The 27,255-nt window shown below is 41.6% G+C and overlaps 2 protein-coding genes across 4 annotated transcripts in view; one reads left to right on the plus strand and one right to left on the minus strand.

Moving 5' to 3' along the window:
• LOC135205085 (elongator complex protein 2-like) overlaps positions 1–11,155 on the plus strand; it is a 38,605-nt gene extending 27,450 nt beyond the window's left edge. Inside the window, exons 5-14 of one of the 2 annotated variants that reach the window (XM_064235379.1) lie at positions 5,124–5,378; positions 5,576–5,787; positions 6,349–6,455; positions 7,327–7,402; positions 7,916–8,099; positions 8,632–8,781; positions 8,922–9,087; positions 9,503–9,657; positions 10,355–10,612; positions 10,899–11,155. In XM_064235379.1, the coding sequence (XP_064091449.1) occupies positions 5,124–5,378; positions 5,576–5,787; positions 6,349–6,455; positions 7,327–7,402; positions 7,916–8,099; positions 8,632–8,781; positions 8,922–9,087; positions 9,503–9,657; positions 10,355–10,612; positions 10,899–11,095 (1,760 nt within the window). In that variant the 3' untranslated portion in view covers positions 11,096–11,155. The remainder of the gene's footprint in view (positions 1–5,123; positions 5,379–5,575; positions 5,788–6,348; positions 6,456–7,326; positions 7,403–7,915; positions 8,100–8,631; positions 8,782–8,921; positions 9,088–9,502; positions 9,658–10,354; positions 10,613–10,898) is intronic. The other variant, XM_064235381.1, reaches the window with a different exon arrangement.
• Positions 11,156–19,160: 8,005 nt separating this feature from the next.
• The window catches only part of LOC135205087 (uncharacterized), a 155,323-nt gene continuing 147,228 nt past the window's right edge, over positions 19,161–27,255 (minus strand). For both annotated transcript variants that reach the window (XM_064235383.1, XM_064235384.1), the window contains exons 3-4: positions 23,927–24,062; positions 19,161–20,403 (exon numbers count right to left, since the gene is read on the minus strand). In XM_064235383.1, the coding sequence (XP_064091453.1) occupies positions 23,979–24,062 (84 nt within the window). In that variant the 3' untranslated portion in view covers positions 19,161–20,403; positions 23,927–23,978. The remainder of the gene's footprint in view (positions 20,404–23,926; positions 24,063–27,255) is intronic.

Consider the following 27,255-nt stretch of genomic DNA (forward strand, 5'->3'; position numbering starts at 1 on the left):
CTCCACTTTTTGGCGCCTCGTTCTCTCTCCGTCGTCTCTTGTGGACTGCAGACCAAGGTTCCCAGACATACGAGAATTATCGTACGAGTACGGTAATTTGACCATCTGTACGATAAATGATTATTAATCAAAATATACGATAATTTGAAGAGATTTTGTACGATAATTTAGTCTGATACATCGGGGAACCCTGCTGTGCTGTGGACATTGTTGACTCGTGTGAACGCAGTTGACTCGTGCTGAGTGCTGTCACCTCTCATCGACAAGTGTCGCTTTTTGTCGCCAAGGGTTTGCGGAGAAAGAGCAATCGTTTAAGCTCTTTGTTTACCTCCTGTCAGCAGCTGTCTCCTCCTGTCACCCACTGACGGAAGAAGAGTTTGAATGGAGTGGAGGAACCCGTTTGGGCCTGTCGGCGTTTGTTGCCACAATACGCCTTGCTGTATCCTCATTTTGTTTAGGATAGAGGCCACATAGAGAATATGTCTTAATTGTCTTTAGCGTATTTTGGCGCATACTAAATAAGGGAGAAGAGAACCAACGCTTTCTCCCAATTTGAGAGCATTTCGTAACTTTTCTCGTCCTTTGACACTTTTAAAGTCGCGGTAGAAGAGCCAAAGGCTGACTTTTGCTTTGTACAATGCTTATTGTCCTTTAACCGTCTTTAATAGGAGGTTTGCTTTCTTTCTCTTTCCTGTGGGGAAATGAACTCGAGACTGACAGACATGCTGATGGATTTTCAGTCTTCTTGAGTTATTACCTTTTATATATGTTGTCTCGTCTCTGCGACTTCTTAGATAGTTGGAGACGCCAACCCAGTGGGAGTTTTTAGCGAGGAAACAAGTAACTCATTTCTGATGCTGCAGGGTAATGTCCTCATGCTTATACTCACTGTGTTTGGAAGAAGTGAGAACACTTTCGCTTCCTATCTGATTATGCAGTTCGGGATTATCTATTGGTAGTCTTATTTTATAACTTTCGGGGATAAGTGCAGATTCAGATTCTGGGATATGGACAGTGGCAGCCTCCTAACATACATGGAGAGACTTGGGACCAGTATGTTATATGGTGGAGACGGTGAAGGGCAGTTGTGATTCTTTGTGATTGTCCTCCACTGGGTTATTCTCCTTCTTATAGCTTCCCTTGTCTTCAGCAGAGATCTCTCATAAGTCCCTTTTAGTAGGAGATTGTATATGGAGGGAATGATGGTCCAAGGGTAATTCTTTAGGAAGACACCATAATAAGCAATTGGAGATATTCTTGGACATTTGGAGACTGAATAACATTAAGTGTCTGCCCATATACTTGTTGGTTTTCTAGCATGGTTTTAGTGCCTTTCCAAAGAATGGTCAGACTTGTGGTACACATGCAGAATGTATTCATTCCACTTACCATACATCCACAGTCATGCAAGTTCCTTCAAGGGTTTTTACTAGAAGGTATTGCTGTGCTGTGCACTTTGTTTGGGTTAGTGTGCAGCCCTCTAAGTTATGTCAGGGACTTGTTGCCCATTGGTAGATGGTGTTGACTAGGAGCAAGACACTTCTACTGAATCAGTTATTCAAGTTAGCCCACTCTGTCAACAGTATTCCAAAGGCCAAGGACCTGTTGCTTCTTCTGGCCCAATGTCTATGCACTATATTGTTAATTCTTTATATCCCCATTCTTATCTATGGGAATGATATTTAATTATGCATGCTTGTTGGTCTAGATGAATAGGCATGTGCTGCTTGAAGATTTTAGACCAGAAAGAAACTTTCTATATGGTAAGGGCTTTTCCTCATTACGAAACATTGCCTGATGGGTTATTTTCAGATAATCATGCTCAATTAATGTATGGTTTCAGCATAAGAATTACGACTTACAAATAACTTTAATTAAATTTGTAAGTAATCCAGAACCAACTTTGGCTCCAGGACTGTAGGAGGGACACTTTAACTAGGAATCGTCCATTTGGTTCTTAAACCTAAGTCCAAGAATTGGTCTTTTCCCTCTGTCATGCAACACAGAGTTTAACTAGTGTCATTAACCTTTCATGCAACATAGAATGTTCAACTACACCTGGTCAAATTTTTTAGATGTCAGGGCAGTGGAAAGACATCAGGATGCTTAGCTGGTTTATTCCCTGTCAGAAACAAAGTCTTTGTGGGAAGTTTGCTGCTTTGAGTGAAATGAAACACATATTGGTTTGATCATCCATTCTGTGGAAGAACAGTGTTTTAGCAATTGGGGATTCAGGAAGAACAACTGCCTACAAGGGCCCTGACATCCATAAGTTTGGCACTTGGGTGGATTTAAGGAACTCATTTAGCTTCTGACCATGTAGATGAACAGGGACAGCCAAATGATACTACTACTTTGTTGGCCCTCAAGCTTGAGCAGTGGATGTTTCCTTAAATTTTGCCTAATTCAGACTCATAGGCCTGCCCCTTGTATCTACTCTGAATTCTATTGAGCAATTTCATGTTCAAGAATTGCTTAGTCTCCTGTAGAGCCCTTGTAGCCTCAGGGCAAAACTTTTCAGAATTTCCAATGCTCTTGGTAGATGTACCCATTTCTTCTGTTTAAAAAGAAATCAACTCTACTACACAATTCCATACAGTTCCATTGACGTAGGCATCTCCTTAACTGCTTGGAGACGTTAGAATGTCCCCTCCCAATAATAAGATTTTCAAGTTATCATAGGATCTGTCCTTAATTTAAAACTGCCATGACCTGGGGTCAGAAGCAGTGGTCTGTGTGTTGCTGAGGGTACCATTCTGGAGGAATTTTCAGCACTGGAACCTTGTAGGCGTCAATGTTTTCTGTTTAGAGGAGATAAGACTTTTCACTGTCTACTTCCAAAGTTATCGTTCCATACGTACTTTCCTCAGTATTGCATCAAGTACTTTTTGATCTTGCTGAGGACCAGCACTGTAAGGTGTTAAGATTGAAGCCCCTTCATCTCTATATCAGTCTCTCTCTGGAGTTTAGATGGGGGTCTAAACTTTAGCTGAATTCACTGTAAAACCTTTTATTTAGCAGTGGTTAATAAGTAAATTTGCTGTCAACACCCTTCTTTAAGCTGGTGTAAGGGAATGCTATTTTAGCTTTCTGCCTTAGAGCTGAGGGTGATGTTAAGGCTATGCTTTACAGTTCCCGGTAAGAATTCCAATCTAACCCCTTGGTGGGGGGGGAAGAGGAAACTTCTCTATCCTGTTGGGCATTTAAATTTAAAGGTTAAACCTAGAGCATTTTTATTGTCCTTTTAGAGACCTTGAACATCTTTGTCAAAGGTAAATGCTGGAAGAGGCAAAATTAACCTTTGGTTTTGTGGTTTTAAGAAAAACAGATGTTGTGGTCAAAGGTTAGCCTGGAAGAGGCAAAAATCAACCTTTTGTTTTGTGGTTTTAGAAAACCTAGAATGTATTTGTGAAGGTTAAGCCTGGAAGAGGCAAAGTTAACCTTTTGTGTTATGATTTTTAGAAACTTTGTCAAGGAACACAAGGTCCTCTGTGACATAATGGATAGGCTAGTGTATGAGAACTAGCTCCATATCTTCTACCTTATTGAAGTTAAACATTCATAATGTGAGCAGCAGTTGCAACTTCATTTAGTGTTAAGTCAATTTGTCGCTCCAGAATAGGATTGATGTGTCACAGTAGAAGTACAATTCAGTTTTTGCCTGATCACTACCTTAAGTATACAGAATTGTGTTTGAAAACAGTAAAGCCCTTAATCCGCTACTAGTAGTGGGTAGTCTTTTCCTGAACCGAAAAAGAGCAATTCTTTAGGCTCTTTTGTTTAAATCCCGGGGTTTTAATATTTTGGGGAGCGTGAAGGTACAAATTTTGTATAGGAGCGTACCTTTATATTGTAAAGGTATTCATTTTAAGTGACTGTCGTTTGATAGGGCTTTTGCTTTTGGGTCCCTCATACCGCTTGCGTTTCATGCTGGCTGAATCGAAGCTGTTTTCTCCCGCAAGGCTACTCTTTGCTGCATACATATGAGAGCCTTGCTCCCTGAATGGAATCCAACTTCTGGTGGTAGTAAAATCCACCAAGGATTCCAGGTCAGGTGAGAATGTTTTGGGTTTCGTATAAGAAACCTTTAGCTCGAATGGCTGAGGGGAATTTTGTTTAGCTGCACTACCCACCATCCTCTTCTTAATGTGGGAATCAGCTAATTTAACAGTAGGTAAGATTCATCTCAAATAATAAATTTTCATAATAAAATTTATTATTTGGATACTTACCTACTGTTAAAGTAGACCCACCCAGCCTCCCCACAACTTAGTGGGCTGTCAAGGAGAATTCTGACAAGAGCTAAAACATTCGAAACACACCTGGTGGAGAACAGTTAAACTAGACAGTCATCCATGGCAGCCCTTCGATTTTTTTTTTTTTTATGCCGACTAGCCTAATCGGTGGGGGGGAGATATAGCTAATTTAACAGTAGGTAAGTATCCAAATAATAAATTTTATTATGAAAATTTTTATTTTTCATGTTTTGAATATTTCTGTTTGTTGCAAAGAAATGAGTTGCCCATAGGTTAGAAAAGAGAGAGGAATTGATTAAAATTATGATGAAAAAGGAGAATACCTAGTCAGAAAATTAGTAGGTACTGAATAGTAGGATGGAGACTAGCAGGAAGTCCTTGAAAACATTGGAAATATCAAGTAGAATCTTTAAACCAGTTATGAATAAAGTGGAAATTGCACAAGAAAGTTTAAAATGGATAGAATTCCTCTCCCATTTATCCTTATTAACGTTCCGAGGTTACAACGCTTTTCAATTATCTTCTTCAGAAATTATTTCCAGGTTTACGACGTATGTTCCATGTTCCAGGGTTACAGCTCTTATGACGCCAATCTGGCAGAAGAAATGTGACTCCAAAAATACCAAATAATCAATAATTGAAGGGTTTTTTTATGAAAAATGCAATAAAGATGCAGTTTACATAGTGTTTAATACAGCCAAAGCATTAAAAGTAAGGTTTTCTTAGGAATTTTAGCAATTTTCCAGCTTACAATGCGTCTCAAGAACGGAACCCCTGTCATAAGGCGGGGACTGCCTGTATAATGATGTATAGAGGTGAAGTTCTGATAATGTGCATTACATATACATATTTATAATCCACTTTCAGATAGTGGTGGACTGTTGCTTGCCAGTGGTTCAAAGGACTCCTCAGTTCGTGTTTGGAGGTTCTCGGTGCAGAAGGAAGCCGAAGCCTTGGAAGAGGAAGATAAAAAGAACAGAGTTCTGAAGCTTCGCAGTGTTGTAATGCAAATTAAACATTCTGGCAACAAATATTTAACAATGTCAGTGTTGCTTGATTCTCTGTTAGCTGGCCATGAAGGCTTGGTATCGCAAGTGTGTTGGGCTAGAAGTATAGTAAAAGGTAAGTACTACTAACTATAGTACATTGATAGAATGCTTGCGTTCATATAGTGTACTGCTCTTTCCAGGAATCTTCACAGATAATAAACAAACTTTTATGATAGACTGCCCATATGCAAGAAGTAGAAGAGTACTAGTAAATACTTAAGTAAAACTAATAACAAATAGAATATAATATGTACGTTTTTATATTTGAAGATGGTGTTCAACATCAACCCTACAGACTTCTCAGTTGCTCCAAGACTGTAGACCGAGCAATCATCATCTGGGAACCTGAAGAAGGCGCAGATAAAGGAGGTGGGATATGGGTAGAGGTGGCACGTCTCGGAGAAGTTGGCGGCAACATGGAAGGTTACTTTGCTTGTCAGTTCAGCCCTGATTGCGCTCAAGTCCTTGGCTGCAGCTACCAGGTAAGAGATATGACTTATACAAAGTTAAGTGTCTGTGTTCGGTATTAAAGAGGTTTTGAATTTAAGGTCCAATTAGGCTTGTCAAAACTTTAGAGAGGTCTTTGTTTTGAGAGCTAAGGTTGGGCAGTACTGATTCAGCACCTTTTTAGGTGATTAAGTCAGCCCCAACCTGTTTCATTTTCAGCTAATGATTTTTTATCCAGTCCACTTTATCTGTCTCTATTATGGCATGTATCATTCTTTGTCATTTTGTTTATCAAAATTATATTGCCTTGGTTCAAAACTAAACTTAGTTGTTAATTTTATCTCTCTTGACCTTCTTCCAACACCTCTTGCTAAACTTTCATGCTACACTCTTGCAGTCTTTACTTATTTATATATTTCACATTATATTACATTAGCCTCCATATGGACTATGGTTTCTTCTTGTCCCCCTTTTTTTATTGTATGTTGTTTTCAAAAAGCCTAATGAGTTCTGCTTTCAGTAAATTGTATGTTAATCTTGAGACTCTGGGAGCCTTAGTGAATTTTAAACTGAAGCATGTGTTCTTTTCCTTTCAGGGAGCTTTACACATGTGGGAAAACCAGAATAATTCTTGGGAGCCATGTGTTGTTGTTGGAGGTCATTTTAAGGAGGTTACTGATATAGCGTGGGATCCTCAAGGAAGGTAAAATCCTCAGGGAAGATAAAAACTTACATAATTACTATCAGTTGTTTTCCAGTTACATTTTGTTGCAAGATAAGGATTATATTTAGTCTGATACATGAGGTGAAAGTAGTTAGACAACGTTTGCTTGATTTTATTGACAGTCTAATTATTTTATCACAGCTTTTACCTATTTTATCGCAGCTTTTACTGCTGGTTGTTCTTCTTGCTGCTTTCATATCTCCTACTTTTCTAACTATCTGTTCCTCTCATCTACTTTTATACATCCAAAATAATTTCCAAGACAGAGATTAGGAAGTAGTAATGTAATGATAGCTATAAGAAATAATAATAGATAGGGTAGCGTAAAAACAGAAAGAGAGAGAATAATCAGAGTACAGTGAAAATAATGAGAAAGAGAAAGAGAGAGAATCGAGCTTTGGTGTGTGAGTCAACTTTGATCAACAATCCTAGATGTAACAAAACCATAGTCACAGGACGTTGGCGAGATGGGAAGCAGCAACAGCCATAACACCGTTGCAATGGAAACCTTAAGACAGCCATAAAATCTTTGACCTGTGACCTCACACCAGACTCACTGAGCTTCTATCGATAATGAACTCCACCTCCAGGAGAGGTATTAACATGTTAAATTAACTGACTCCGCCTGGAAGAGGAGGAATTAACATGTCAGTCCCACCAGGTTATGAAAAGGAAAGGACATGAATGAAAATCTGTCCAAGATGGGTGTTTGGCAGACATTACTCAAAACAAAAGGCAGTGGAGAGAAACTTCACATGTCAAATCCCATCAAGGGAAAGTTAGACATGAAGGATTACTGCTGATGACAAGTTGCCACTCGTGATTTTTAAACAGTATTTTGTTATTCCAGATATCTTCTGTCAACCAGTAAAGATCAGACGACACGCCTGCATGCCCCCTGGAGGAATTCAGAGGAGGTATGGAAAGTAAGGATGTTGTGTTACCTAATGTATAAAGCTGATGAGACTTGTACTGTGTTGCATTTTAGAAAGTCCGTCGTTTAGTGAAATGAGAATTTCGTTTGATATTTGATGATCTTAGAAATTTATAGTACACAGCAGTAGAGAAAGTAGATCTTCCTGCTTTAGAGGTGGTTTTGTCCTTTGATAATCGTTGCTTCGGAAATCACTACCCCTGGCAAGAAGGCTACACTGTGTTTAGTTTGAATATTTACGTTTTGTAACAGGATTGCAAAAAAAGTTATGGCAAGATTGTTAAACAATTTGACCAAAGGTTAAAGGCTTTGTTACTGGTAGTAGGTGATTGAATTTTGAGAAGGATAGGATTGTAACTTGGCGAGTAGGTTGCTTAACCTTGGTGGGGTTTGTTCGGTGTATACCTGCATGGTATTAAGGCATAAGTGGAAAAAATAACTTTGCATTTATGGAAAGTGAAAGATATACTGAATTTGTTAATTTCTTCATCGTGTCCATTTTCAGACAGCTTGGCATGAAGTTGGTCGACCCCAGGTACATGGCTACGATATGGCTTGTATTTGCAGTCTTGGTACATTCAAGTTTGCCTCGGGAGCTGAAGAGAAGGTCATACGTGGGTTTTCTGCCCCAGCTAATTCGATCCGTAACTTCGGCCAAATAACTGGAGACTGTGTCAAGGGAGACATTGGTATGCGATATTCATTATCTGTATAACAAGGTCTTAATAGAGATGGATTATTTTTAAACCAAGCTTTCATTATCTTGGGAGTTTTAAACAGTCGATTCATAATTTATGCAGGTGATTTACTTTCTGTTAAAAGGAGCTCAAATATGGCATCTTTTTCTGACCAGGTTGAGGCATCTTGAAAGTTGAGCCAATTTGTGCAAAAGAAAACATTGATAATGTTCACTGGAGCAATATTTTGTTACAAACCATTGCTCTTGGTACCTAGAATTGCCATTAGAGGGCTATATCAGCTAAAAAAAAATCAAGTCATCGGCCTATTAACAACAGTTTAGTATCTGCTTAACCACAACTGGAATTCAGCTGAGGCCACTGGAATTATATAACTAAGTTTGTGTACTCTCTAGACAGATTTTTAATGGTTTTTTATTTTCATACTCTGGAAAAATTAATGGGCCAGTACTTTCATGTCAGTGTAAATTCTAATTCAACATATTACTTTTATGTGATGATTTTCCATCAACCTCTTCAACAGATAAATGTGATGTTGGAGAAGGTGCCTCAGTTCCGTCTCTTGGGCTATCAAACAAATCTGTCATGATATCAGACTTGGAGGAGGGTCAGCAAATTCAGGAACAAGGAAGAGAAGAAATACAAGCATATTTCAAGCCTGTATCACTAACGGGTATGTGGTCAAATGACAGGTTATTTTAATTGAGGAGTTCTCTGTTGTCGCCTTAGATTGTCATATGTAAGAAATTCTTGGAACTGGCTGTATCTAGAGTTCCAGCTAACAGACTTTAGTAAGATTTCCTGTTTTTTCAGCACCCCCTACAGAAGACCAGTTAATGCAAAATACACTATGGCCCGAAGCAGCAAAACTCTATGGGCACGGACATGACATCATTGCCTTGGCAGCAACAAGTGACGGATCGATTTTAGCCTCATCTTGTAGAGCGGCGCAGGAAGTAGATGCTAATATCATACTATGGTTGGTTTAGAACATTTCAGTGTCTTTACTTGTAAAGGATGTTTGTATATACTATATGCATGGCATACTTATTCCTTTGACAGTTTAGTAGCTCCATTGTTATTTTGTTGGGAAGGAAAATATATAGGATCATTAGGCACAATCCTAGTGTGTCAGGATTTGTGGTTCATTTTTTATTTTCCTTATATGTTTTTTTGTTGATAAACCATTTCGTCATGGGTTGTTTACAGTTCATTTTTACAGTGTGGAACGATCTTTCTTTTCTTGAATCATTAATACTTTTCTGTTAAAGAGACAGCTTTATCATCCAAGTAAGGAAGTTGATCGATTTTTATTTTAGTGCTTGGCATATCGGGCCACCATATCACTCTCTCTTCACCAAAAACAGTTAATGATAATGACCATTTAACTTCAGGGATGCCAAGAAGTGGCAACAAGCAGATGTTCTGTTGAAGCACCGCCTGACCGTGACGCAGATGGAGTTTTCGAGTGATGACAACTATTTGTTGTCAGTTTCCCGTGACCGCACTTGGGCCATTTTCAAGAGGGAACCATCAGAAAATAATGCAGGTATGATATTTGTCAGGGAATTTTTAGACTCGATTTGAGGTTAAGTTGAGATATATCTTCATGCGAAATAACTGAATTGCTGAGTGCTCATTCTGGGATTACCCTTCAAGATGCAGTTGTGAGTATTACATGTACTGAGATAAAAGTAATGTATTTTTGACATTCTATTTGTGGTTTTTGAAACTTAAGGATCAAATTTAGACTGTGATTAAAACCTTTTTGATAGTAAAATCATGTGCTTTCTGTTTGAAGAAAACCAGATACTTTACATTATTTTAGAAGAAAGTAGAGAATAGATTTCATCTTTATAATCAGTTTACAATTTTATTTTTGATTAATGGTTATAAAATACTGCAGGTTAAAAAAAAAAGTTGTGTATTCAAATTAAAACTGGTGAAGATTATACAGTATTACTGTGTACTGTACATTAAAAGTCCTAAAACAGTACATGATTCTTGCATTTATTGTATTTCAGCTCTCAGGAGGTCAAAATGAAATTTGTTAGTCAGCAACTCTGCTGTAATGAGTGTGGATTCTGAAGTAATTCTATAATACATAGGAAATAAGTTTATACTTTTCCTTGATCTGGTATCATTAACTGATTGAATAATTAGTGTCCTGTCCTCTATAGCTTTGTTATTTTTTTTATAGTTGTAGCTTTGTGATCTTCAACATCACCTAATATTTTTCCTTCTAGGAATAACGTACAAGTTATCAGATTCCTCAAAGAAGAAGGAAACGATGCATGCTAGAGTAATTTGGTCTTGTGCCTGGTTGCCTGATTCAAAGCACTTCGTCACGGCGTCCAGAGACAAAACCGTAGCCGTGTGGAGTCGTGGTGACGACGAGGGATGGACCAGAGTCTCGCTCTTAAACGAAACTGACGAGGTGACTGCTGTTGCAGCAACGGTGGTTGAAAGCAGTGAAGGGAAATCTCAGTGTCTCATAGCAACAGGTGAGATGTAATTGATTATGAAGCATGTGTAACTTTGTATGGTGTTAATTGTGATTTAAAGCAGATAAAGGAGACCAACGAGTCTCATTCTATAAATATAGGGTTTATCCAAAGGACTTGGTCTTCTGAATGAAATTAATGTAAATTTCTTAACTATTGTTATCCTTTTCTTACCAAACTGTAGCATGATACACAATCAATAATGTGATAAGTGGCGTTTTTAGTGAATATGAAGACTATTTTTAATGATAAATCTGTCACTAATGTATTTCTTCTGTCCGTTTAGGCTTAGTGAATGGAATGATCAAGATTAGATGTTATAGCATAGAAGAATCTTCATTTTCTACCAAAGTCTTGCAGATATCCCCTCAGCACCACAGGACAGTGAAACGGCTCAAGTTCAAACCATCAGCACAAACCTGCCCTGTCTTAGCATCATGTGGGGAAGATAACAGAGTTCAAATCTATGAAATTTTATTGTGAGAAATCTTAGCAACCACTGCACATGCGTTTTGTATTTAGTTAAACGTTAATTAAATTATAGTTGTTCCGATACGTAATACAAACATCGGTCCTTTAACAATAGGAAGTAGCTAGCGGCAGCTGGAACGGTCGTAAGCTTCGAACAAGGGGAGAACGGTAGTTAACTGCTTGTCCCGACAGTCGCGCGCCGCGCGACTGGGAGGTAAACAAATCACTTTTGCTTTCGGCCGCGGGTGTGAAGGACGTGTTCGTCATCGCTCTCTGCCCGCTTCATCGTCGTATGCTTTGTTTATATTGTGTTTTCTACTAATGGTTTGTTTGACTTGAAAATGAAACTGTAAGTACACTGTTTTCATTTTCATTACTTAATTATGAACCCTTGAATTATGTCTCGGTGCCGAGGGCGGGCGCGCTCGCGCCGAGTCATGTATTTGGGCGAAGGGTGTAATTGAAAAATGTAAGTACTTTTTTCATTATATTTTTGCCCTGTGCGTTCGTTACCGAGAGTGTGATTGCGCTCGGCACGAACTTTTAATTTTGTATAATAGAATGCAATGAAAGTGGATTCGCAATTGCAATATTCTTTTCATTTTCATTTATTTGCATGAAATTTAATCTGGATCAATTTTCGTTCTTACCCGGGAATTGATCCTTACGATTTTTATGTGAAATGAATCGCAAGTGCAGTATTCTGTTTCATTTTCATATATATTTTATGATAGCATCATATTATTGGATCAAGTTTCCGTTCTTACCCGGGAATTGATCTTTTCTCCTTTAAGTTCTATGAAGTGAATCGCAAGGGCAGTATTCTGTTTCATTTTCATATTACTTTTCACTGCTGTGCGGGGGTGGGGGAAGCGAAGGTCTGCCAGGAAGTCGTCGGAAAGCTCTCCCGCGACTCCCTTGGTAGCCGATTCTTCGTCTTCCTTCCTGCCCCCCGCTCAGCTTCTTCATTGTATTTTGTATTTGGGGTCTTCCTTGCGTTCGGGGTGGGGCATGTCTTCCCCCCGTGCGTGAGGGAACCCCTCTTACTAATCTATCTATGTTACCGCAGGTGCTACATCCGTGGGAGACGACCTTGGATGTAGATGTAGATCCTCACGAGGTTTGTACTCGTTGTCGGGGCGAGAGTGCTCCCGCAACGAGCCCTGTGTAACGTGTATGCATTCGTCAGAGGCGCAGTGGGTGCTGTACGAGGACACAAGAAGTCATCGGAAAGTCCAGTGACTCCTTTCATAACGGACGTCCAGTTGTACTCGGGGTCTTCCGTCCGCTCTGGGGTGGGTTTCTCTCCCCCCAGGCGCGAGGAAGCCCCTCTAACTAACCCGACTGTTGCTTCCGCAGGTTGCCATCAGCGAGGACGACCTGGAACAGGTGTGGGAGTCGCTGGGACTGCAGGGGTTGATTCAGCGGTTGGCGGGGTCGGCAGTGGTCACTCATGATACGGTAACCACTACAACAACCACAATCTCGACACCAGCATATGAGATGTCACCGCACCTGGTGTACACACACATGTCATGTCGGTAACACCCACGGCTGCAATCCAGAACCAATTCCTGCCGTGCCAATCAGGACGGGGCCACCGCCCCACTGGGTTCTTTGTATTGCCGACCCCGGACTGCCGCTGCCCAAAGAGTACCCCCCTGGACCTGCCGCCAGTGCCGAGGATGACGGTAGCTGCCGACAGGACGCCTGTCTCTCCTGTGTACCTGCCGTGCCTGCCGTACCTGTTGCTGTCCCAGCCGCTCATTCCCCTTTCAGCAGATCAGGTGCCTGCTGCTCATTCACTTTCAGATGTTCCTGCTGTTCCTGGACCTGTTCCTGTTGTTCCTGCTGTTGGTGATGCTGTCACAGTCTCAGGTCTTTCCGGACAGGTGCAGTCGGGCCCTGTTGCTTCGGCAACTGCCCCGGCTCCCTCCTGGATGGAAGACCTGACGTCTGTCCTGCGGAGCCTGGCGAAGAAGAAGAGGAAGAGGAAGAAGGTGTCGTCGTCGTCTTCGTCGTCTTCTTCGTCGTCCGCTGCCTCTCCTTCCCCTTCGACTTCTAAGGCCAAACAGCCGAAGAAGAAGAAGGTTGCTCCTTCCCCCCTAAGAAGACTCCTTCGGGATCTTCTAAGGGCCCGGCTCGCTCAGGCGAGCTGGGGCAGCTCTTCTGCTGGTCCTCCTGTTCCTTCGGGAACGGGGCCCGTCGCTTCTTCTGCAAAGAAGAAGTCGACGGGGACCAGAGGGCACCAGCCTCGGCTGGTGCGTCCTCACCTGGTGCTTAGCGGGTCTGCCGCTAAACCAGGTTCCGTCTCGGCCGCTTCTCGTTCGCGAGAAGCACCGAGTGGACGCTCTTCCAAGAAGACCGTCCAGCCAAAGTTTTGACGCCCCCCGAGCTCGCTCGCCGTCAAGACAGCGGCGCGGAGCAGAAGACTGGCGAGAGTCGTGCACACAACTCTCGCCAGGCCAGTGGACGCTCTCGCAGCGATCAACTGGCTGCTGGGCTAACGTGACGGTCGCTGATCAGCCACGGGTTGAGGCGAGGAAGGAGTCCCCGCGACCGCCGGTACCAGCCACGGCTGGTACCAGCGACTTGACGCGGCGAGAGCACGCTGGCCGGTCTCGACGCGACACAGAGCCTAGCAGGTCACCCGTCCGCCGCTCCCGATGGGGGGATACCCGGCGGAGACGGTGACCAGCGGCAGCTCGCCTGACGCTAGAGATCGGTCTCGACGTTCTCAGCCGAGCCAATCGCCCCAGGCGAGCGGTAAGGCTAGGCCTGCTGCTCGACCGTCACCGCGGGGTTGACGATCAGCAGCAGCCCTCCACGCACGCTGGTCCTGCCAGCGAGCGAGGGGGGAGCGTCAGTTCTGCCTCTCCCATAACGGGTTGAGGCGAGGAAGGGGTGGGGTCCCCGCGGCCGTCGGTACCAGCCACGGCTGGTACCAGCGGCTCGACGCGCCGAAGAGGACGCTCGCCGGTCTCACCACCGTGACAGCGAGCCTAGGCAGGTCACCTGACGCCGCTCCCATCGGGTACCGGGCGGAGACGGTAACCAGCAACAACTCGCCTGACGATAGAGATCAGCGTCGACGTTCTCAGCCAAGCCTCTCGCCTCAGGCGAGCGGCAAGGCTAGGCATGCTGCTCGATCGCCACCGCGGGTTGACGATCAGCAGCAGCCCTCCAAGCACGCTGGTCCTGCCAGCGAGCTAGGGGGGAGCGTCAGGTCTGCCTCTCCTGTACCTTCAACCTCCTCGGGCTACGCCGGGAGGAGCGAGGTACCTATGAGTGATCGCGAGAGGTGCGCCGCTCGCGACCCCGCTATGACGCCGTATGGACCAGACACGGTTCTAGGACCGACCAGGACATACGCGCAATTAGCTGGAGGCGACCGTCAGGGGTCAGCCGCTCTTCCTCCTTCTGAAGGAGGAGTATCTAGGGATCTATTCTTGTTGGAGGGACTGGACGGTCCTACTCCGCAAGACGCGGTTACTCCCGAGATACAGAGGAATTTGCAGAAGTCATTAAGCTGATTCGTCAGCATATGACCCTGCGGAAGGATTGCCGCTCCCACCAGCAGAGCCCACGTCTCTGCTCGAGTCGTTTTGGGGCCCGAGAGGGAACCCAAACCGACGGTGGGTCTGCCGCGATCGGAGCTTGCCGATTCTGTCTCGAACCAGTGTCTCTCGTCTCCGGACAAGAAGGCTCTCTCAGTTCTGGCCGGTCGATCAAGCTACTTCCACCTCCTCTACTGCGACAGCGGCGTTTTCTACGTGTCTTCGGACACTGTATTTAAATACTCCTTCGGTCCTCCTGAGAGGTTTCGACCTCGACGAGGACTGGAATGAGTCGTAGGACGGTTCGGCTCTCTCCTGTCAGGTGTCGATCAGCCCCACCCAGACGACGTTCACAGTGGCGGCAGACCCTTACCTACAGTGAGAGTTCGTAACCTCCGCGGGGAAAAAAACGTTTTTTCTCCTGACGATACGTTTTCCCAGACTCTGAGAGGCCATCGCCGCAAGGCGATGGCTGCTCCTACTCTTCTCCAACTGCTAGTTCCACTGGAAGGCGAGCGAGTATCCAATTCCTTCCCCATTTCCCTCTCTCCTTACGGCTACGAGGGAAAGGGGAAGGATCCTACAGAGATTTCTTTGTAGGATCCCACGTTCGGGACTGCGCTACCGGGGGGACCTTCGGGTCCTACCTGACGTAAGCCCCACCCGGTCGTTGAGGAGGAATCCTGCTCCATTCTCGATTTCTACGGGAATCGAGAGGACACCAGCCGATATCGTTTGACGAATTCGGTGGGGGTGTTTCGCAGACTGCTTAGGAATTCTACGGAATTTCTAGCGCATTCAGATGTGTTCGAGTTTTTACGATCTTCAGACACTTACGCGAGACCACGGTCCAAAGTGAGCGAGACGAGAATCCCCGATATGTTACACGATAATCAGGGAACCCTTCGCCTATGCTCGAATTCCTGGAATTTTCTAGCATTGTGAAGAAGACTGCTGCTGAAAGAAACTATCTCACAGTAGGCGACCAACCTGGAATAGAGGAGATCGGACGGAATATCCAGTTTGGCTTGAACTATCGTCTTAGTATTCTGTTCACCATTGAAGCTTTCCTTCGAGGAAGACTTCTCCTTCACTCTCTTTGATAGAGAACGAAGGTGGTCGATCTCCAATCCTTATTTTGTTTTCTTGAAGGAAAGAATTTAGGATGGAGATCGTTGTTCAGAATCCTACAAATATACTACGTATATTAACCTCGCGACATGATTCTGCTAAGCAGTTGAATTGTCCGAGGGGTAGGAGCATATCTAGTTATTCTACGGATTGCGACTTAGACGAGAAGTATTCTAATTGAACTGCAACTCGGGGTTGCCTGCAACCTCCCAGGAGTTTCAGTTTCAATTTTATATACTTATGGTTTTGTCACGACAACACCATTTCAACTTTTATATTTACCGAAATTCGTTTCGCCTAAATATAATTGCCCGAGCATATCTTTTATGCTCAGTAGTTCTAGCCGAAACGCATTCCTTCGTGGAATAATGGATTACCTGGCAACTCAGGATGACGAAGTCAGCAGGCCTCACCACTGCGTATTGAACTGCCTCATAGCAGCTCAGTATCAGCTGGGCCTCCGAGATTCACGGTCATGTATGTCTCTCTCTCCCCTGCTTGATTGACTACCGAACCGTATCTCTGCCTAACAATCATGGACTTAGGTCTCTGATTAACGGGGATTCTCGCAATAATGAAGGACCATCTACTGCGGTGACGCTAGATTCCATCGCCTTCGACATTGCGAGAATTTTCAACAGAGATATCTCTTGGACTCTTTCATCTTTCTGTTTACCGCACGGTAACAGAAGTCTGTACAAGTCTCCCGCTGCATCGCACTGCGATAATGCGAATGATTTTGCAGACATCTGAGTTTGTCTTCAAAATATCTCGTATTCGTAGGTGTACAATTGTTCATTGTTCAACCCGAATTACAAGATGTGTCAGAAGACATCGCCTACTCTCCGACCTGACAGCTCTACCTCCAAATGTTCAGCCCATGAGAAGCAGTTCTTCAGGCGGCTTTCACCTGTGTTTTCATTACCGAAGAACGCTCCGCTTTCATTGCAACTACGACTTCTCACCGGACAGCAATGAAATAGCGGTTAGCGTTTTCAGTCATTTGTAAGCACAGGTCATGAATCTTGAGATCTTCTCTCGATTCATATGTGAAGACGTGGGTTGCATTCAATATCTACCTTCGTCTTCAACGGTACATAGTGTTGTTTCTCCTTAGCTGAGATTCAACAAACATGAGATGTTTTACCTTCAGGGACCTCGGTCTCTAGAAGGCAATTGACTTTCGCCTGTTGGGGTACATGCCTTAAGAGAATCTCACCTCGCTGTCCGGCATTGGTGACAAACAAATACATCATTTGTTGGTCTCTCGGCATAAACCCTTTAAAGGCGAGAAGGTCACGTGACTTACTCGGATGCTTTGACAACTTGCCTCCTACCGAACGCAGTCAGTCGGCAGCTGTCAGAGCGCCCGAGTCAGTTACGAATTACGCTGTTGACTTAGTTCGGTTGTTACACAGCAACCATTACTTCGTTTTAATAGCTTGTCACAGTACCCATACCTTGACACCCACCATGGAGTGTCGGTGTCCTATCCACTACCGAGAACTTCGCTGCATGGGGATAGGAGGATGCGAGAGACTTCGTTGCTAACGGACAGACCAGTATGGGTACTGGACATCACCGAAGTAGAGAAGAGGGATAGGTCATGCGACTATTTCCTTCTTTTCCTCTGAGGAACTGCATGACTTCTCCTGCGAAGTCAGGCACCCACCGGGATGGGGATCCGTGACGCTCGATTTCGTACCGAACTTCGTAGCGAAGACTCAGAACCCTCGGTCCCTGACGATTGGTTCGAGTCGTTCACAATCCCCTCCCTAATGGACTTCACCGCCTTCGATGCGAAGGAGATGCTGCCTTGTCCACAAGAACTTCTCCTTGGCGCAGGTACTGAGGCAGGGGTCTGGTCCAACCAGACCACATGCCCTTCCTTCTACCTTCGGGATATTGCCCACAGGTCCTTGGATCTTTTTCCTTGGGACCCGTGGTGGCTGCTCAACACGTTGTGTAGCGAACCAGACCCCTCGCAGGCTGAACAGCATCGAGGTCCTGGTGTGACCGTTAAGAATGGATGGTGAATGAGAGTGTGACTGGCTCCTTCTTCCCATCTTTTTCTTCCCCCTCTACCTGTGGTTAGAGGGACACGGTCGTCACCCTGCTGGATAGGACAAGATGCAGGGTTGAGCTACTCAACAGAGCCCATCCTATCACCTTTCACTAGGGATAGGAGCGTATATCCACCACTTCCTCCAACAAGGGGGAGGAAGTGGATGCCAGCTTGAGACAACCCATACTTATGTTGCCTCTTGCAAACAGGAACAAGTTCTTGCTTGCTGGTACGAAGAGATACGCTTTGCCTCTCTCTTAGTACTCGGCCCAGAGGTCTGACCATTGATCCTGCGGTGCACACCCCGATCAATCGGACAGAGGGCTTGGATCCCTCCCTCGCTCTTACGACCAGGGAGGCATTCCAGGGATGGACGAACACCAGTCTGTTCATCAAAAGACTCAGATTCCTCCCACCAAGAAGTGAGTCTTCCTATGTTAAAGGACCGATGGTTTGTATTACGTATCGGAACAAATGACAATTTGTCGAAAAATTGCATTTTTCCTAACTATACAAACCTGAGGGTCCTTTACATATAGTCCCCTCCTCATGCCACCCCTCACTCTGCGTATTTTGCATGGGCCAAAAAGCAAAAGTGATTTGTTTACCTCCCAGTCGCGCGGCGCGCGACTGTCGGACAAGCAGTTACTACCGTTCTCCCCTTGTTCGAAGCTTACGACCGTTCCAGCTGCCGCTAGCTACTTCCTATTGTTAAAGGACCTCAGTTTGTATAGTTAGGAAAAATGCAATTTTCGACAAATTGTCATATTTTACACTTCATTGCTGTTTCAGTCATAGTGTAAGTCACAGTTAATATCTACGTTTTTTGTTTAACATTTGATATATTGTAATGAACGTTATCGTTGATTTTATTAAATTTGGGCATATAAATATGTAAGCATTCATACAAAAAAACAAACCCACTACTTTGTAAAATCCTCGGCTAATTTATTGAATAGCTCAGCCCTTTTGTATTTAACTGTCTTCAAGGGAAAGTTTCTCTATATGGCAATGCTGTTTTGAGGGAATGAAGCCAGTTGCTGTTATTCGGCGACAATTCATATTGCCCAGCATTTACAGGAGCATATCAAGATTCTTCAGCTTGTACTAGTGAGAACAGACTGTTTTGACAGGTTTGTCCAAACCCTGATGCCTCGAGGTTATGTTCAGCAATGCTCCCATTCTGGATCACTTAATGTCCATTAATATGCACCATCCTGTATGATCAAGACCTGTACGATAATTACTGTAAACGTTTTATAGCATCTGTACCACTAACTGCATCGTTTGAAATAACATTTTCGGTTAAATCAGAGGACAAGTATATTCGAGATATATTTATTGTTAATAGTTTTACATTACAATAATGTTTCTACACATGGTGGCTTGAAATATGTAAAATTAGACAACTTACTAATATCAGTAAATGTATTTACAGTCAATTTCATGAAAGTTTGATAATATAAAGTTAGAAGACAAAGTATAGTGGAGTAGTTACCATTTTTGTCTTCCAATATTATATTCCGTATAGTTAGCAGAATACTCAGATGTATTCTCTCCCTAGAACAGTCGATAGATGAGGTAAACGAGAATACAGCTTATATACATATATGATTGGAGATATACCAGTGAAATACTTAGAACATTCTTGTGCTTTTATGTACTTAACAGAAGTTCTTAAGTACTTTTACTGGTAAAGGTGTAAGTGTCCTGAGATTATGAATGAAGTTTTTATGATTATGTAGTAGCCATAGAAAGGGTAAAATATATACTCTATAAACATTCTTTTCTTATGGAACAGGATAGGTTTAAGGTAAAATATACTCTATAAACATTCTTTTCTTATTGAAAAGGATAGGTTTAGACTGTTTTCAACCAGTTTACTTTGCATAGAAATATTAAATTTCTAAGATTATAAAATTTATAAGAACATAATTATAAAAGTAACATGAAAATATACAAGAATTTTTATATAATCGTAGCATATGAAAATATATCAATTTTTATATAATTCATGAATAACCATGTAGCACTGCTAGGTTATTCCTTTTCCTAGAAATAGATCTAATTCATCTTTTGATCTACAGCGTGTGTGAAAGAAATATTTCATGGCACAGCAGAAAGTCAACGGATACTAGGAGAAAAATTTGTACAAATTTCCTGTAAATCTCTTTAGAATTCTGCAAAATAGGTTTGATTTTCATTATGCAATTTACTTCTCTGTAAGTAGCATTTTCTGTACAGTAGAGTACAGTTTTCTGTATCATTTAATATTATTATTATAGTAGTAGTTTAACGAGACCAGTGAGTTAAAATACTTAACCTCATACTGCTGGCCATCACTAACAAGTAACATGTCTATTGCTCTAAAGTAGTTATTTATAAAACAAAAATATTTATTTTTTTACAGTTCGGTTTAGTCTGTTAGTCAAATCTGTATCGAGTATTGAGCACATTAGTTACATGCTTTGCTGTCAGCCAAAGTCATGAAGAGTATGTACAGGAGAAACTTTGGGATTTGCAATGATTAGAGGACTGGAAATCGTGTGAAGTATCAAGCAGCAAATCTGTAAAGAAAAAATACAGTATAGATTATTTACAGTTTTGACTCCATAACATTTTTTGTAAATTTTCGTTCACAGGTAACTTAACTAGACACCTTGTTATTTTGAGATTTTCAGAGCCCTAGCTGATTTGTAATTGGACTTAAACCAATTTATAAAAAGTTTTCTTCCCTAATGTTACATTTCATAATGAACTGTAACAGATTATGTGAGTATGAAGGGTTAAAACCTCTCGTGTTCATATTTATCCATTGTCATGCGTACAAACACAACTGTTTCTCTACTGTGAACAAACCTTTTGTTCTTAAGTGTACAAACCTGTCAATTTACTTCAGCTTTTGCTGCTGGAACAAAATGGTAGTAGCTGAAAATTCAGCCATCTCAGTTGAAGTTACATTTGTTGTTAAAAACTCAACTGTTGGGGTGCATCAAAGTGTATGAGAATACATGAGGTACTCTGATGCTCCTTATTTTACTGTGGCCATCCTCTCAGATTTTTTGTCATGCCACCAGCTCTTTATCATTGTTAAAAGTGTCTTCGCTGCTTGCTCATGACTGTGAGCAGTGCAACAATAAGCTTTGCTGGTGATCCTGGTATATGATTGGAATTTTGTCATTCATCCTACCTGAGTTTCTCATATGTAGGCAACTTACTATGTGCTTATTGTGAGTAATTCTGCTCGCTTGTTTGGCATGCAGTTTTTCCTTACTTCGGTGCCATCACAGTTTTGCTCAGTTACCTCTAAGTTCAAGGTGTTGTGTGGTATGTTTTGCATAGCATTTTATTTGTTTGTTACCATATTATGGATCTCAATGCTGCTGCTTTATCACTTTAGAAAGAAAATTGTTTGCAGCTATTGATTTATTGGTTTTTACTGAATGTAATTTCATTGTCTTTTTGCCTAATGTAATTTATACTTCCATAGAGTAGGTGTAGCAACATTTTTGCTCTTCCTTCAGCAGGCTTGCTGGTTCACAACAAAATTTTCCTCTCAGACTGCAAGTAATCTCGGTAACTTGGCCGAAAGTGACAGGTTGTGAGTATCTCAATTCCTTTGTCATTGACCTTTGCTTGCAGATGAAATAGTTTTCAGCTTTTGGTGTTTGGGGTGTTGATGTCATGACCATTATCGATGGTCTTCTTTAGGACAGCAATACATTTCTTCTTTACTCTGTTCTGCAGAGCTAATGACTCCCGACTGCTGCTGCTGCTGCTGTTGTCTGGTTCGGCAAATTTGCTGTCGTCCTGATTCTGGGGGTCTCATTGGGTCCTTCTTGTGACAGAGTGAAGTTCTGCTGCCAAGGCTTCATCATCCTGGTATCTGCATATTTTTCCAGTTTGGCTATGACCTTTTGTTCTTCAAAATGCTGCCTCTCGTCAGATCTCCAAAGTCCTTTGTCGACAGTCTCTTCTTTCAGGCTTTTGCCTCGGCATTCACAGTTGCTGTGGGTTCAGCTACTCCTATGGTCCTAGTTGGTCCTTCCGTCCTCACCTGGGGTATTACTGCACTCGCTCAGCTGCTCCCATGTCCTACTGTAAGCTGTCCTCAATTTATCAAACCTTCTGGGCCTACTTCCATAGCATTGTCACAGCTATAGCACTCACGTTTCTTCTAGTGGCTCCAGTGTCATTGATGGATCTCATTCCTGCCATGCTCCCAGTTTTGGATGCAATCAAGGGATGCAATGACTCCTGGAAACACTTACTCAAGTCTGGCAAATGTTTGACAGCTGTAGGGACAGAAAACTTCTTGCTAATAGCAAAGAATGGGTTCAGAATATGATCTATATTGTATACCATTCTTTTCTTAAAATGGAGATGCATCTTAACATCTAAACCAAGATTGGATGCTTGATGTATAGGTACTTGTATTTGTTTTGACTCCAGCAAATACTTTGGCCTAGATGCTATCCTACAGGGATGAGTCGAGTCCAGTCACTCAACGTTCACATCTTCACATTTACACTTGGCTAATATACTACGACAAAAGAGATACTTTTCTGTCCCCTCAACCTCAAGACTTGGGACAAGACTGAGCAGTAGCCTTCCAAAATTGCAGACTGATAGGAGCTTGTCTTGATGAAGATGAAGGAGGAAGTCTGCGACATACTGAACAAATGCTTCAGTCAGAGAGACACCTCTTCTACAACATCAATCACAGAGGGTATCCCACTTTCCTTGGGACATGTTCACATAGGAATGATGGAAGTAGCTAGACAGCTCCATCACTGCTCCATAGGATATGGTGGGTAACCTCCATGTAGGAAGTTGCAGGGAGTGTACTGCCTGGTGATTCCTCTGAACCTATGGTTGACACAGAATCTCTCTTGATTCTGCAACCAGGAGAGAAAGTAGATCTAAGTACCATTTGGCTTGAGGCCATTGAGAAGGCACTAGGGCTATCATGAGACAAGAGTTGATGAACTTTGTTAACCCACTCTGTGATTCAGCTGGAAGGTGGGACAGTGTAGGTATTGGGAATGTCCGGGGGTGTTGGGTTCTGGCAGTGGAGAACAGACTAGAAGTCTCCTGTTCAGCCTTGTTGCATAAAACCTGAGCATTGGAGATCCCCAGAGCTCTAACAGCCTGTGTGAGGATGTAGAGACCACTCCATCCCTACAACATGAAGGATGACTGAGCTGGCTTGGCAGGGAAGCTGCCAGGAGTGTACCTGCTTGCTCGATGGTGTGGCAAACTGCCTACTTGTGGATTGGCTGCACCAACTAACACATCCCCCAAGTTGTTCACATATGCCACTATGATCCCAGTGTCTCTCATCAGCACAATTAAACGAGACATCAACTGCTCCTAAAAGCTTGCAACACTAACCATGCTCCCTGCATTTCTACAACATACAAACTGTGTCCTTCAAACACACTCGTAAAACAAATGCATCTTTCATGTGTGCGCCCTAGCCCTCCAAAGAGAAAAAAAAAGCATTTCCAGAGGAGAGGGGTTGTACAGAACTCCCACGAAGAGGCTCCTGTCGTCTGTCCACCACGCTAAATCTTCCCTGGTATCTCGAATCAAAGGGAGGAGTGAGAACTAAGATCTCGACAAGCCAAGCTTCTCTGGGAATGACAGGTGATCGAGGACTACCGACTCATGTTTCAATGGCAACTAAAGCAATGCTTGTAAGCTTGTTGGTTGTTGAGATCTCCTCCCTTCTGAACTCATGCCTCTGATTTGAGATGTCAGGGAAGATGTAGCATGAAGGACAGACAACAGGGATTATATCATATCCATATAATGAAATATAAACAAATGCCTACAGATACACTGCAGAATGAGAGGTTTATTGTTCTAAAAAAAGTTTCAGACAAAACTAATCTGAAATATATGCAACTGAAAGGTACTTAATTCCTACCTCTTGATTTTTATCATTATCAGTGTAATATTTACATTAACATTTAACAAAATAACTTATCAGTGTAATGTTTACAATACAACGACATTTGACAAAATAAATTTTTCAGTGTTGTTCTTGATTTAAATCAGACCAGAAAAAACGAGAAAATTAATTACCTTCCATTTGCACTCATAGTATCGTGGAAAATCCTCACCGATGATAACAGCGTCAAAAGTATCTCAGTCCGATCGTGTCACATTTAACTATTTCTAGTCTCTCTTGAATACATGTGGCTGGGCTATTGGTTCTCCCCTGGAAGAAAAAAATGAGGATAAGTTTTTACATATTTTTTTCAAAATACATCTCCCATTTATCTTCAGTGATCAATACAGGTGTATTATCTTACGAGTTAATACCATATCTTGGCTGATAGTAAATCCATGCAAGTTTTACTCAATCAGCATTTTCAGTAAGCTTTCCTTGTTTATTTTTGTTATGGCCTTTGTTTTTGGTTTTAAGATGTTTGTGTTTTATAACCAATCTGGATATGATCAAAATGTGTTCACCAGTTAACCTTGCTCAAAGGATCTTGTTCTTAGATGAGAACTGAAAACTAGACAAGGCAAGTTAAAGAAATTAAGACAGCCAAGGGGAAAGGAAGCTGCAAGAAGTCTCTTTAATTACTGTTTACATTATGCTGTACAAGGCTTGTTACAAAATCACTTCATAGTGTTCTAATTCTTACCATTAATTGTGTAAAAACAAAACCATCGTTGGAAAATGTCCAAAATTATTGTTGACCGAATGTATGGGAGTCAATCTTATCTGGTTTAACTGCAGAGGCAAAAATGGTTCTCATTTGACTATGTCTAGTGTGAAAATGTTTGAAAGTGTTTGTCCCAATGCAAGAGAAGACACAACTATCCCAGTTCTGGAAAAAGAGTGCTAGGTACACAGTGCACAAGTTATTTAACCACGCTGATTAAGTCTGCCATATCCTTGATGCCAGAGATTTGGACAACCAGTCCTGAATCCTTTGGGGTTTTTCTATATTGAGCTTGATTTAAAATGAGTAAGTGCCAATAGATTTTTTGTTAAGCAGTGAATGAGGGCACTGATTGCATCAGAGATACTTTATTTAGTTTTCACAGGGACAGTATTATTAGACAATTGTCACTAATCTGAAACTTGTCGTAATCATGGAGAAATTGTAGTGGAGAAATTGTAGGAAGGGCCTTCATTATTACTTTTGCAGTTTTGTTTTATAGTCTATCTATTCCTATAGGATGACTCTAATATTGTTTTATAGTCTATCTATTCCTATAGGATGACTGTCTAATATGCTCTTATGAAAGAATGCAAATATGAGAAATAAAGTTGTGAAAATAAATTAAAAAAACAACTTAATACACATACACAATGGGCAAATTTGAATATATAATAAAATATATAATCAAATACAACTGAATGTATAGGTTAATGATTAAAATTAAAAAAATAACCAATGAAAATTCAGCTTTTATGTCCAAATGAAAGATGGAAACTCCAGCCAGGACTACAGGAGGTCTTGGCATTGAAGGCTATAGTACAAAGCTATAGAAGAGCATGAGGTAACTGAACTGGCAAATATTTATGACTACCATGATGGGGCAAAATGAAGACTAATAGAAGGACCTCTTAAAAAGAATATTTAAAATATTTTGTATACTTGCCAAAGATAAAAACAGTAACATGGACTATGTTGTGATGTTCAAATGCTAGTAGTAAGTATATTAAAAGTAAGTAGAAGATGCAATAGTAATAAAAATGGAAAATACCATTATCGTACATCTGGAATGAGTTGACAAGCAGCAAAAAACATAAGGTAAGTCGAGACACTTGGAAAATTATCATACACATGTCAAATTCAAAATAAGTGGAGGATGACAGAACAGTTTCTGAAGATCGTATTACACAACATGGATTATAAAAGAGTGCACGGAGACCACAAACCTCCGCCAAGTTGATGTAACCACGCCCAAAGCTTAAAAATCCATATTTGACCTTTGGTCTCGAAGTCTGACCTCGACCCGCGATTGCAAAATATGTCTCATATTTGAAATGTCATAACTAAGGCTAAATTCATATTTGATATGTGATCTTATGAAGCCTTTGGCGTTGGCTTCATGAGCTGAGGAAGCGAGCCAGTTATGAAGTATCTATAAGCACTGAATCATGTACTGGTAGCTAGTTGACTATGGTGGGTTGCAGTCATGTTGGAGACGACGAAGCGAAGGTATAGCACTTTCTGAGTTAGCGCCATCAGGGTATGTATTATTATTTTTATTATTATTATTTAAAAGCATAAATGCAAACACCACGATAATCCAATAAATATACAGTTGAGTAGAGAACTAAACTAAACAATAGCTAAAAAATAAACAGGTAAGGAGAAACTGCCCGAATAAATAAATATTCAAAGAAATAACTCTACAAAAAACCAAATACAAGCCTCAACAGACTTCTGCTGTGGGTTATTGTAACGAAACCACTCGCCATATGGTGAGACAAGTTTCACTTCTGGGTTAGTAAAGTCGTCTAGAAGAAAAAAATAAATAATTGGGCGTTACTGTAAATAAAATTACGCAGATTTTAGTAGTAACACAAAACAATGATTTTATGTTTACGTGTGGATACCGTGGTGCAGTGGTTAGGACACCTACTTAAATCTCTCTCTCTCTCTCTCTCTCTCTCTCTCTCTCTCTCTCTCTCTCTCTCTCTCTCTCTATATGTATGCTTATATATTGTATATATAGACTTTATGATTATAATATATAAGTGTATATACACATAGACATATGCATATATAAATACATACAGGGTGTCCACAAAGTCCCAGTACCATTACAAGCAATAAATACCTGTGACGGTACTGGGACTTTATGGACATCCTGTATTATGTAACACAATAACACCCCTTGACAATCAACCATAGCAAACAATAAATAGCTAATTCGCTAATTAAGTGAAATTAAGGGACCCCACCAACTCACGGCAATTAGGAGCCAGACTTTCTCATCATTAGTGAAGTTACGAGTCGTAACGACTCCTACTACTTCAAGCGCCGACCTTGAGTGGTACTAAGACTTCTAAATACATTATATACATACGACCAGAATCTGTGATGATACTAATGATGATAATATCGGAATATTGATTGATGATACTGATAACGGCATTGAATACTTTTTTCTTATTGAATAACACTAAGAAATATTATGATACTGTTCAAGTATTTATTATTGATTCATTATTTATTAGTTTACTTATTGATTATAATGATAATATATTGATTATTCAACAATGATAATATACAACAACAATACTGAAACTGAATAATGCTAATATATTTACTACAAAAAATATCATTACTGGCTAACGGGTATGTAATGGGTTCTAACAGGGCATGCAAAAACGTGAGTGGAGTTACATAAATAATGCTCAGTGTGTGAGAGAGAGAGAGGGA

Source organism: Macrobrachium nipponense, chromosome 48 (genome assembly GCF_015104395.2).
Source record: "Macrobrachium nipponense isolate FS-2020 chromosome 48, ASM1510439v2, whole genome shotgun sequence".
Classification (NCBI taxonomy): Eukaryota; Metazoa; Arthropoda; class Malacostraca; order Decapoda; family Palaemonidae; genus Macrobrachium; species Macrobrachium nipponense.